The following is a 13,795-nucleotide window of genomic DNA, read 5'->3' as shown; positions in this document are numbered from 1 at the left end:
AATAAACCTGAAATAAAATATTAATAAAAAGGGGATAGTTGCCATGGGAACCAACTAAAATAAGTTTATGCTTAAGTACTAAAATAACTAAAACTTTAAAAAAAAAATCAATTAATGCTAGATAGAAATGAATCAAAATGCCAAAAGTGCAGAAAAAAAAAAAGAAATCACTAGACTATAAACTAAAATTCAAATTGAAAATATAAAAACAAAATCTACTTCAAAATATTAATACATACTATAATTGTTCATTTTCAACGTGGTTTTGCGCAGCTTGTCAGTGAACAACGGCTCTGTGTGGTAAATGATGCTCCATGTGAAATCACCGCTGATTACAGAACTGGCTTTACTGACAAGATGCGCATTAAATATCCCATGCGATATATCGTGCGGCACTAATATAAATAATACTAAAATAACACTGATCATAACCAGAATCAATAGATTACAGTTCCCAACATTTCTAGTTAGCAAATATTTACTCTGACAACGACTGGATCTGATTACATAAAATCTCAAATTTGCCATCAGTCTGGTTTATTTTGTTGTCATTATTCAAGTTTCTCAATTATTTTACAACTGAATTCAGGAATTACTATGGATAAGAAATGAACAAATAATTTGCTGAAAATTACAGTCATTATAATTATAAAACACTCAACATTGAGTATTTAGATTGATCATAATGCATCAATGCGTTAATACACTCCTAATGAACACATGCTTATTTCAGTGAATATTAACCAAGCATAAATTTGGAGATGCAAGTTGGACTAACTTATTAAAAAAAAACAAAAAAACAAAGTGAGACAAAGCAGAAGACAACAACAACAAAATAAAATTCTCTGAGGACTAAATTTGACCAAAAAAACATTTAAGCAAGTAACCAACATAAATGGATTGCACATGTTTGGGGAAATAATTAACTTTACGGTCCAGAACTCATTAGGGTCTTACTGAAATCAATACCAGCAGCATGGTAATTGGTGTTCCAATGAGTGCAAAGCCATTACTGAACGATGTGATGCTTTTTACTGGGGAACGGTTTTAATAAACTCACTCCACTGAATGACAGTGGCGACCATTACAACACAGCCGGTAAAATTCCTCTTTTTGTTTTAATGAACTACTAAAGGACATAAAAACAACAAACAAGTCGGAGGCGGAAAACAAGGATTCATAATTAGCCTGAATAGCCATTGCAGACCAGATCAAGTATGGTGGGGAGCGCCTCTTTTAACACTTCTCGGGTAATGACGAGTGTGCAAATTGAGCGCGTTAGAGTTAGACGCTAATCAAAAGCTTTGTGCGAGCGCTAGTTTGAGCTCAGACGGGAAATGTGTGTCAACTACTGGAACCAAAAGGCTCCGGTCTTCCTCTCTGCTCTGATCGAAGATGAGTCTCCAGCGCTTCTCTCTGATAGAGTGTTTCCCTTTAGAGTTTGAGCGAGGCCATATGCGAGGTCAGAGCCTCCACAGACTGCTGAGCTTCAGAGTCAAGCTGCGAGACACTTGCGCGCATCTAAGGATGACAGCTTGTCTCTTATCTTCGGTGCTGTTCTTGTGGCCCCTTTGCTCCATTACTTTATCATTCCACTTTTCCTGGCTCCTTCCCAAGAACATTTCCAAATCTCGCTGCCTAGTGGAGTTATCCAAATACTGCAACGTTAAGCAAAACTGCCACTTGAACTTTCTCTCGGTAAATAGGCAGATTAGAATCTAAATCCTTTGTTTCAGCAGCCACCCATGCACCCCGCAGTTTGAGACGTGACATCCCATTTCTTACTGCACCAGGCTGCCGAAAACAGACTCTTTTCAATGCTTTTCAAAAGCTCTATGGCTTTCGCGGAAGCAGCCTGACCCAAAATAGCTGACGTGAAGAAACAGCAGCTGATCGCCGGGCTGGGACAGCAAACTACCTGCGGGTCTTTTGTCTGCATGTGAAGAGCACTACAGAAACCGCACCTTATTCAGTGGCACTTGTCTAAAGGTCACCTTTTCAAACTAGTGCACAAATATCAAGCGAGCATTTGTGGCATAGTCAGCCATGAGGGCCGCCTCACCTCCTGGACCAATCATGCCCTCTCCCACTGGGAATAGTGGTACCATGGAGCAGATGGTATTAGCAGGTGGCAAGCGACTGGCCCAGGTCAAGAATTTTGCTCTGAAACAGCTGTCCAACCCCTTGGAAGCTGCTGCCGTTCTCTGTCCTGATGTAATCTATAGGAAAATATCATTCAAGTGAATATTGGATCAGTTCAAATAAATGTAACTCTATTACAGAGTTAGACTAGTGACTATGGTTCAGCCAAAAAAAAAAACTTTTTTCATTCTTCTGTAGAACACAAGAGATACATACAATGGAGGTCAATGGTCATAAAACATCACATTTGGTTGCCATCATTGTACAAAATATCTGTGTAGCAAAGAAAAGCCATACAGGTTTGGAACGACATGAGGGTGTAAGATTTATGAAAATTTTTTTTTTTTTTGGCTGACCTATCCTATAATCTAACCTATATATAAAGCACAGTATTGAATCAAACACTCACCAAATTACCAAAAGCAGGATGTAAGATTACACCTAGAAAATGGCAAGAATCACAATAATGTATTACCTACTTCACTATTATTGCCACCTTCAAAGTATTACAATCAATTTACATTCACAATCTTTGACAATATTTGAGCTAAAAACTTGTCAAAGGCTGGGCTGTAAACAGTGGTTAAAAAAAAAATTAAAAATTAATTCATTAATTCATTAAATAAAGAGGTAGAGATTCTGCTTTACCATTTTAAAGGGGTGACTGATTGCGATTTCACCTTTTTAACGTTAGTTAAAAGTTGAGCATAAACAACATCTGCAAAGTTACGAAGCTGAAAGTTCAATGCAAACGGAGATATCGTCTTTTAAAATTCTGCCAGTTTAATGCCTACAAAAACAGCTGGTAAGAGACTACAACGAGTTACTTCCCGGGTCTGTTACGTCAAGAACCCAAAATTTTACATAAACCCCAGCACCAGGAACATGCAGCAAAGGGGGCGAGGCCGTGCTGCGCTGCTTTAGAAAAGAGGAAGATAAAACTACAGGTGCACGTAAAAATCTATTCATTTATGAATCGCGATTCTGTCTTCTAACCATTCTAATGGATTCACAAGTTGCAAGCCTAGTTCAGACGCGCACTAGAGGCGGTTTAGCCAGTCACAACACATTGGGCCAGCTAACCAATCTGAGCCCATTGTGTATTTCTGATGAAGGGGCTTCATAAAAGCAGGAAAAGATCAGCACGTTTAGAGGAGAAGGGACAGAGCGGTGTAGAATAAAGGTAAATTATGTGAAAAATAATGCATTTTTTTAAGCAAACGAAGCATTAACACATGTTAGACTGCACCCCACAAACACAATCAAGCCTAGAAAAAAAGTCAACCACCCCCTTAAGAGCAAAACTGCATTTTAAAACTTTCGTTTCCAACACAGACAGCTTTGTTAACTATGAAAGTAGTAATTTTATTTTAGAAACACATTTTATTCAAAATTCTGTGCAAGAATTCACCAACTTTGAAAGTTGATCATTGTTGCACAATTTGAAGCAGTTGTTTTTGTACTTTTGCTTATAATTAGCGTACATAAAATATAATAATAAAAAATCCAAATTCTGTACCATTATACCAAATTCTTCTGAATCCAAATTAATATCTTTCTTATGAAATACTATTAGAATTTTTTTTAAAGTTATTTTTACTACTAAATTATTCAAAGCAGCTACAGCGTGATATACTTCGTTACTATTAAATCAGTGGTACCATGATGTGAAGTATTAATCATGCTACTTTTAAAAGCCCTCAATTATTCCCACAGTAGGACAGAGAAAGTGAGAAGAAGAGAGTGAGAGGACTCAAACAGATCATGAAGCAACAGAACAGATTCTGCACTCCTCTATAGACCTCACCACATTTTATACTTTCTATTCCACTCCTGAAGGAGAGCGAGAGACTTCGTGTGTCTATGAATCTGAGAAGTGTGGGGTTCTGAGAGCTGACACTGCAACACTGCTCTTGGCACAGTAAAGGACTCCTGGATGCTTCAAGGTTGCCCTCTGATTCAGTGGCGCTAGTTTATGAAGTGGCTTGTTTCAGTGAGCTGACACTAAAGGGGGAGGAGTGAGTGAGTAAGTGAGTGTGTGTGTGTGTGTGTTTGGAAAGATCCCTCACTGCTGTTGTATACGTGTCATCTAACCAGGATGGCAGAGCCAGTGACTGATTTAACCATTTTCTAACTCAGACAAGCTATCAGTTTGAAAGTGCAGCTTATTTGACTTGGATAACACCACTGACAGCTTCAGACTAAAAATGACCCAACCAAATGGCTCCTAGAATTACACTTTTTTTTTTTTTTTTTCAGTTGAAAAACTACAGAATTGCTTGATACAAACAGTTCAGTCGAAATGCCATTGCTCATGCTCCATAACTTTTGTGGATGAATTGTATGTGAACACCCCCTCCCCCCCTCCCATTTGCAAATAAATGCTATTAGTTTTAACTTTCTATTCTTAAAAAAAATCTTTAGCAGCTGCTTTCAACATTTATAAAGATAAGAAATATTTATTGTTATTAGAATTATTTCTGAAGGATCACGTGAAACCGAAGAAAATTCAGCTTTGCCATTATAGGAATACATTACATTTTAAAATATAAAACATTTAACTTCATAATATTTATTAAAATATATTAAAATATTATTCCGATGTTTCACATGTCAATAATATCCTACATTATTACTATTTTACCCTATTTGGTCAAATAAAGCCCTGGTGAGCATAAGAGACATTTAAAAAATATTTTAAAAATACCAACCCCAAACTTTTCAATGGTACATTATATTTTGCATAAAAAGCATTGGTTTAATGAAATCAGGATGATTTTCATTACATTGCAACACTCTTTTTTCCACAATAGCAACGACAATTTTGTGCTGAATCTTAATGGTTCTAAAAACTATTCTCTTTGTATAAAATCTAACTCTTGATTTTCCCTTTGAATTTGAGGTGAATATCAGCAGATTTACCCTTCTAGGATCCACAGAGACATTCATTAAGAATCAACTAGGGGGTTGAACATATGCTGTGGCATAAAGTACAGTACTATTACAATGCGTACAGGCGAACCTAATGCATGGTTTAGTAAATTGAGTGCATATATTCTTTGTTTTCCACCTCTTAAACCACTCATTACTATGTGCTGAGCTGAAAGGATGAACAGGCCCATGCTCTGAAGACGTAATTAACTAATGCGTCCGCACCAGATGAAATCTGATAAGCAAGCAGGTAAATAAGTAGTCATTTAACAGATGCTTTAATCCAAAGTGACTTACTTGTTACAAAGACAATCCCTCTTGAGATTAAGCATGTTGCTCAAGGGCACAACAGTGACTGTTGTTCCTAAGGGGGTTTGAACCAGCAACCTTTTGATTTACTCTGAACAATCCTCATCTTTTGGCACTACACCAAACCATATAAAACTATCATATCAATTTCAAATGTGAATTATTGATTTAATGTGAACTACTCATCTACGGATATTCATAAGTATATTTAAAGCATATCTTGAGATCACATAAGCAGCAAAATGTTTTTAATTAGCTGATTTATTTTGAAGGTTATTTCCAATCATATCTAAAAATCTGTGCACAAAACTGAATCTCAACGTATTCAAGCAGAACAGGCTTCTACTACTCTTTTTCTTTTTCTTTTTTCCCCGTGTAGAGCTACCTGTGAGGCTTCTGCAAATCAACAGAACATCAGCACAAAAACAAGCAGTAAATAAATAATTAAAGAAATAAATCAGTGAGTAATTGAAAATTAGTGGTGACACATTGATCCAGCCAGCCTGGCTGGTGTTAAGCGAGCCTGTCTGAATGAGATGGCCGCCGCTAAAAGACAGTTTAAAGCGTAATTGATTTTTGTTTCCAACAAGTCAGAGTCACAATGAGCTAATAATGTGGGATGATGAAGATCACTCTCCGTTCTGTGTTTATTCTCCTCACGCTTGTTTGACAATGCAATCTAGTGTACAGGCGCACGGCGAGTGTATAGCATACGATGAGATGAGTTTCACAACAAACAAGAAACAGAATTATTGCTTGAGATTTTATTGTTATCTAAGTGAAAAATAACCACCTAAAATGTAATCTTAAGAGTACCTTCTAATGTAAACAAGGTGCATTCTTATTATTAGTAGTATCTCGGTTGCATGATGTGCATAACTTGCATAACACGGCTAATTATTTGATATAAAGTGAGCTTTGTTTAGAAGACTGATATGACTCATGTATTCTTATCATGTGTGTATACATCATAGTTCATCATATTTCTATATGTAAAACTTAGCAAAATATTAGCAAAATGTGAGTGCACCTTTAAGATTTTTTTGTTCAAGTTAGAGATTTGCGATGGGAAAGGAGGAACTGAATATTTAAACATATTCTAAAACCCATTTTTCAAAACTTTGTGCAAACATTTGAGATCAATATTTGAGTTGAGTTTTCGGCAGCAGGCTGCAGAGTTTGGGATTTTACCTTCATGCACGGTCACGCCACAGTTGTCACACTGGATGATCTCATCCGCATCTTCGCTGTTGTCTCCCAGACACACGCAGCAGATAAGGATATGCTCCATCCTCTGGGAGCTCCAGGTCTGGGGACGTTCCAACAGAGAGTCCTGAGGAAGCAATGGATAACTTAGCAATCCAACTCTAGTAAGGGATGTTACAACTGATAGGACTAGTGTCCACTACCACCGTCCAAATATCTTCCTCTGAAAAAACAAACGGAAATGGACCAGTGTGGAAAAAACCTGAGACAAAAAAGTAAAGCCACTCAAAAGCTTCTGCTCTAATTCCACCTCTGAGATTGGAAGATTAGCCAATCCTATAAACTGAAGTTCTCAGATAAGCCCATTCACAAGGATTGCTCTTTTGTATCAACAATCTGATGGCACGTGAGCCAATGACTGGATTATCTGATTGCTTGTGTATTCCTAAATGCACAATAATACATTTGCATTTGAGAATTCAAGTCGATTCCATACTACTGAACTTTTGGACAAATTTAAACAAGTAGATAGATCAGCTTTTTGATTTTATCTGCATTCATTGTGAAAAATAGGGCACACACGGTGTTTGAACAAACAAAAATGAGAAAATCCTTGGAAGACTCCCACAAAATATCTTTGATAGATACATAAAATAAAGCCCATAAAGTGTGTAGAAAGTAATTAAATTGAACATTTTTGTGTTTTGAGTATGAATGAGTTAAATTAATAAGGTGTTGATCTTTACATACACTACCATTCAAAAGTTTAGGGCTGTAAGATTCTTCAATGATTCTAAAAGTATGTCAAGTCTCTTATGGTCACAAACATTTATTTGATCAAAAATACATTAAAAACAGTAATATTATGGCACATTATTGCAATTTAAAATAACTAATTTCTATTTTTATATATTTTAAAATGTAAATCCCTGTATCCCTGTGATATCAAAGCCATTACTCTAGTCTTCAGTGTCACATGATCCTTCAGAAATCATTAGGCGCGTTCGACTTGAAGCGGCGCTGTGCAGAATGGTCAGTGTATGACATCAAAGTACCGCGATGGCGATTCGAAAGCATAAGGATCCATCTGCTCTCGCGGTACTTTGATGTCACACAGTGATCATTCGGCGCAGCACTGCTTCAAGTTGAACGCGCCTAATGATTAATATTTTGTGTAACATTGTAAAGTCTTTACTGTCACTTTTAATCGAGTTAATGCATCTTTGCTGAATAAAAATATTAATTCCTTTCAAAAACATTTCTTATTGATGCTAAACATGTACCCTCGGTTTCAGACAAGGCTTAAGTCTAGTCCCAGACTAAAATGTAATTCTGAACTGTTTCAGCTGAAAGAAACTTGCACTGATTGATCTTTAAAAATATCAGTGCCTTTGTTTTGTCTCAAGATGCACATCAGTAATGTTTTTCCTAAGGCACGTGAATGAAAATTGCTTAAATGTCCTAACTGAACTACGGCCTAATCCTGGCTTAGTCTAAACCCTGTCTGTGAAACCAGGCCTTAAACAGTAATGCAATATCAGAGGAGATTTTACCTCATTGCCCTTCCCATGTGATGTGCTGTGGCTGTCATTGGTCTCCTCCTCATCAAACGCCCCTGTGCTTTTGCCTGCTTTCCTTTTTGATTTCTTCCCTTCTTCCTCACTGTCACTACTACTGGTCTCGTTCTCATCGTCCTCATTGTCCTCTTCATCACTACCGCCATCTTCCTCTTCCTCACTCCCTTCTTTCTCCTTCCCAGATGATGCCTTGCCTTTCTTTTTTCCTTGTGTGGGCCTCCAGTCATTGTCATCCTCACTGTCATAATCATCCATTTCGTGTAGCTCTTCCATCGTAGTGAAGTCCAACATGGGCCGGTTCCGCCGTAGGTTCCATTTTTTCGGCTCCGCTGAGCTTTCCTCTGCGGTGCCAGTACCATTTGTTTCTGTATCTGAGGATTTTTCTCCTTTTTTGCGATTCTTGGAGGTTCCCCCTGCTTCTTTGCTGTTGGTCTCCTCGGAAAGAGACTGCTCCTTGGCTTTCTCCTCTTCTTCAGTGTCTTCATTCAATTCTTTGGCCTCTTCGTCTTCTATTCCCTCTTCATCGGCAGAGCCAACAGCGTCAGAGTCGCTCTCAGAGCCCGCAGCGCTGTCCTTTGAACCCTCTTCATCACTCCCGTTGCCAGTGCCCTCTGAACCTGATATACAAGTATGTGAGATTACATTAGCAGTGTCCTTTTTGTTTTTTGGGCGGAATACAACATACTTCAGATGTGATGCAAAAAAAAAAAAAAAAAAGATTCTTCTGACAGCAAGCTTCACTTTAAGTGTTTCATGTACAATGGATAAACAATTTATAAATGATTTAAAATGAAAGGTATTTTTTACAAGGTCAAATAAAAACAAAAATCCAAAGGTTTTTAACATTCTTACAATTAAATTAATTTTATTATTTTAATACATCATAAGCATCATAGCTAGCTGATGTAGAATGAAACTGGAAGAGAATGTTGTAATAGTCTTTGAAGTAACAGTTAAAATGGATAAAGAATACTTTTTTTAAATCTGTCACAGCTTTAAATTTTGTTCATTAAAATGTTATTTGTTGTAAAGGAATCATTTTAATTAATGCATTTTAATTAAACTGCAGTCGGGTTATTTTGATTAGGTAAAAAATAACTAATAAATACAGCTAACTAACACAATAAAACACGATAACTAGGGATGCTCCGATCAGGATTTTTGCAGCCGATACCAAGTACTGATTTCTTGTCATGGTGATCGGCCGATACCGATGCTTCAAGCTTTATATAACATATGTAATAATGTTATATAAATAATCAAAAAAATTATTCCTTATACAGTGAACATTTTAATATTCCTTTAAAATGGTGTTTATGCATAACATTATGTATATCAGGATACTTAATATAACAAAAATAAATGCAAACAAAATGTGTCTGATGCAACCCAAGGCAGAGATGGGCACTCGAGTCGCATTTTTATAGCCTTCAGTTCAGACTTGACTTGACCTGAAATGACTCCAGACTTTACTCGACTCGAGGAAAAGGACTTGTGAATATTTTAAAAGCAACTCGAGCCTTTTATCCTTAAATACTTCTATAAGTGCATCCGCACCCCGGCATCCATCCGGACCGCGAGCCGTAACAGCAGCACCATTTTAAGTGATTAGCGCATCAAAACAGCAGAGCGGATCACAAACGCTCAGGGTCGTTTATGGTAAATATCTTTCAGCGCTATATCCTCTAGTATTTTTATCTAAAGCTAAACGCGCTTTAATCAAGCCCTTTCAGCTCTGTGCACTTTCTCTCTCCCTCTCTGGACGCACTCCGGCGCCAAGTTCAGGAGCTGCTGCGGTTATTTTAACAAGAACAGAAACACGGTGAGAGGCAAAATTATAGATTACTTTCACTAAAATACAGCAGAAAAAAAAAAAAAAGCAATGCTGCAAATATAGTTATTTTTCTTACTACCTATTTATCTATAACCTACGACTCAAACCAGATGTAACAAGATGTTTCTGATCTACATTTAGCATTATTAATCTGTAGGCTAAGAACATTTATATATAGCCTATATAAATATTTAAAATTGTTGTTAGATGGCTAGGTTGGAATTTAAACTTTGAAACTGTTATCTTTCTTTTCTGCTCAAGATGAGAACGTTTTGATTATCCAATGTTAGAGAGAGAACAAAATAAATAGAAACATTTAAACTCCAATATGGAGAAGTCTGATGTAACTCATAAGGTTTAATACGGTCCAATAGAAGACTGAAGAGGAAAAAAGAAATTGAAACATTTAAACTACTGAAAGAACAAAAAGGAGTAGGCCTAGTTTGATCACGGTTGTCCACGGGCGCTGCGGATAATCCGTGGGTCAAGTAATAAAAAAATGCTTCTGATTATTTGCGGGTGGGTCGCGGGTGGATAAAATAAATCATAAATTATGCAATATTAACTACATTTTTTCATTAGGCTGACGATTATTTCAATTGTGTGTGTGTGTGTGTGTTCGTCTGATCGGGAAGTTGCAGTGACAGAAACGGTGACAATCCAGATAAAGTTTAAAAGGGTGGTTTACTGCTTTTTTTCTTTGCTTGATTGTGTTTATGGGGTGCAATATAACATGTCTTCGTGTTTCATTTGTTAAAAAAATTATTTTTCATATATTTCACCTTTATTGTAAGCCGCTTTCTCCTCGGTCACTTGAACGACCGGTTGACTTCCTGATTCTATGAAACCACTCCCTCAGAAACAGGCAATGGGCTCAGATTGGTTATTTGGGCCGGTGTGTTGTGATTGGCTAAACTGCGTACTGCACATTGTCCGGAAACTTCAGGCCCATTACCTTTACGGGCGACAGTTGCATGTGCTCCGGTCAAATGTAAATAATGGTGTCAATATTGCCGTATCAGTTTGAGCCAGAATCAGACTCAGAAAGCAGTAATGAAGAGAGTCAAGCAGAACTTCCGCAAGCACGGCTCTTACAAATGTTTCTGAATGGAAGTTTGCTGTTGTGATTACATATAATTTTTTGAAGTTTGTATACGTTTGTCTTATACACACAAAATAGCATCGAACTAACTGGCTACTAAAACCAAACAGCGTTGGCTTGTGTTTACGTGAAAAATTACGTCATAAAGTATACATGGAAAATACATTTACAAAATTAGTACATAATTACAAATTCGGGTCCAAAATGTTTGTACGCGTTTGTCATAGACACACGAAACATCATTTAACTAACTGGCTACTAAAGCCAGCGTTGGCATTTGTTTATGTCCTTGATAAAACTAAAACATTACATCTGAAATTATACATGCAAATACATTTAAAATGATGAAATCTTACTTACAGGTTGTGGCCCAACAACTGCTGCCTCTGGTTTTAACGTTGGAACTGCTCCATGTTTTAGTAATAGTTTCTGTGTGAATCCGGCATTGAACTCGTGTCGATTCTGGAAGCTGTCTTCCGTAAAATGCGCAGCACAGAGAGCTAAATTAGGATTGTAATTGTCAGGAACAATCAAACATAAATTTTAACCATTGTTGACGAACTACTGCGTCCGTAGGAGGCCCGAACACAGAAGACCTGACAGCTGGGTGAAAATAACACCGTTTCGACGGCATGGCTACAACTCTCCACTATAACTCTTCCTCTTCGACAAAGCTGCAGAACATGGCCTTGCCCCCTCTTTGGCATGTTCCGGAGGGAGGGGTTGATGCAAATTGATGGGTTTTTTACGTATGCAACCCGGGAAGTATCTCGTTGTAGTCCCGTATGAGTCGTTTTTGTAGGCATTAAACTTCCTGATTTTTAAAAGACGATATCTCCACTTACGTTGAACTTTCAGCGCAGCAACTTTGCAGATACTGTTCATGCACCAACAGCAACATTACACACTATTTAAAATGAAAAAAGTGAAATTGCAGTAAACCACCCCTTTAAAAGGAGTAAAGCCTCAGTTAATGCTATTGAGTAGGCTAATATGGCCAAAAAATATATTTTGTTTTATAAATAAATGTTCATAGAGTGAACATTTTTATATGATATTTTTAAAGATCAGCTCCGTAGCCCGTGGAGCCGTAAAGCCTGCGCAGACGTGTGCAGTGATGCGCAGATCAGCTCCAAGGTCACTGAATCTGCTGTTAAAAATGAACCATCCATTCATCATATCATCATGCAAAACATACAGCGAATTTTTCATTGTTTCTCGAAACGTCATAGCATTTCCACACCGGCGATGACTTGCAGCATATGCCCCCACGCATCATATACGTCGTCACGCGTTGACATCATCAAATTGCGATCGGTACGTGAGATCGGCCAAATGTATGAGCACCAATCGAGTCATAAAATGTGATTATTGGCCAATACCGATCGATCGGAGCATTCCTAACGATAACATAAAAAACATGTTTTTTGAAAAAAAAAAACCAACAAAAAAAAAACGAATTATCTGTTTTTGCAAAAAAAAAAAAAACATTATATATATATATATATATATATATATATATATATATATATATATATATATATATATATATATATGCACTACATTTTGTTATGTAAAGATAGATGCTACATGTTGAATTGCAAATTAATCTTGAAAATGTTGATCTGAGCAATAATCAATCTGAGTGATTGGATAAACATGAAAACACATCCTTCCATGTAACATTAACAGAAAGCTTCATGAAATGTGAAGCACCATGCATTTAATATGTATTTAACACCACCATGAACTATGAAAGCGTGGCTGGTAATTAATATATTTGTATAATTGTATACAGCCTATAACATTAACAATGATATATTGTCAGATCAGAATAATTTGACACTGCATTTTATTTCTGACCAGAAACTTCTATATGCAGGAAAACTTCAAGACCCAAAGGGGTCAAAGTGTTAGAATTTCATTATCAGGTTGCAGATATTTCTGCACTTTTGTTGACAGCAGCTTGATGGGATAGCTTTGCGTTAACCTCCGTCTGTCATGGTGATATGGAGCCATTGCCTGTGTGACTCCAGTGTTAGTAATGCATTGCAGGAGGTCTAATCAACAAGCAGGGGAAAAACAGTGACGCAGGAAGTGATGAAGGTCTCATCTCCACCTCAGCAGCTGTTTTCATGACAGGTGAGAAAACCTATGCAGGGGCCAAGTCTAAAATGGCCAGCTGCAGTATAAATATAAATATAAATGTAACCATCAGTTATGTTTTGAATATTTCAACTGTATGAGACTTGCCATCACCCCTTGTCATTATTTTACAGATCCACAGTACCATTTTTTTTTCACATTCTCCCTATACGAACCACTCACATCGATGTGACAAGAATGAGTTTTGAGATTTTTTTTTTTTTACCTGACGCATCTCCAACTTCAAAATCACTGTCATCTGAGCTGTCGTAATCCAGAGCATCCAGCAAGGAGTCAGCCAAAGGCTTCACTTGCCGCCGCTTCGACCCCCGGTCCACTAGATAAAGAAATAACACTTCCCATTGAGACTTTTAGACTTTTTAGAAAGAAATGTAATATTAAAATAACACATACGAATGCAAAACACAGTTATCTAAAACAATTAAAATTAAACAACTAAATGATTGCAAATACTTAGAATTAGTTGAAAATTAGCCTTTTTGCACCAAATCTATTTAACTGTCATAAAGCTAAAACATAAACTGACAT

General features: G+C 37.0%; 1 protein-coding gene across 3 annotated transcripts in view; it reads right to left on the bottom strand.

The window, feature by feature from the left end:
- Positions 1-13,795, bottom strand: part of phf14 (PHD finger protein 14) — an 87,925-nt gene that overhangs the window by 73,449 nt on the left and 681 nt on the right. For all 3 annotated transcript variants that reach the window (XM_058753927.1, XM_058753928.1, XM_058753929.1), the window contains exons 2-4: positions 13,473-13,583; positions 8,142-8,782; positions 6,574-6,715 (exon numbers count right to left, since the gene is read on the bottom strand). In XM_058753927.1, the coding sequence (XP_058609910.1) occupies positions 6,574-6,715; positions 8,142-8,782; positions 13,473-13,583 (894 nt within the window). The remainder of the gene's footprint in view (positions 1-6,573; positions 6,716-8,141; positions 8,783-13,472; positions 13,584-13,795) is intronic.

Source organism: Onychostoma macrolepis, chromosome 19 (assembly GCF_012432095.1).
Source record: "Onychostoma macrolepis isolate SWU-2019 chromosome 19, ASM1243209v1, whole genome shotgun sequence".
NCBI classification, from domain to species: Eukaryota; Metazoa; Chordata; class Actinopteri; order Cypriniformes; family Cyprinidae; genus Onychostoma; species Onychostoma macrolepis.
This window is presented reverse-complemented; position numbering and strand designations above follow the sequence as displayed.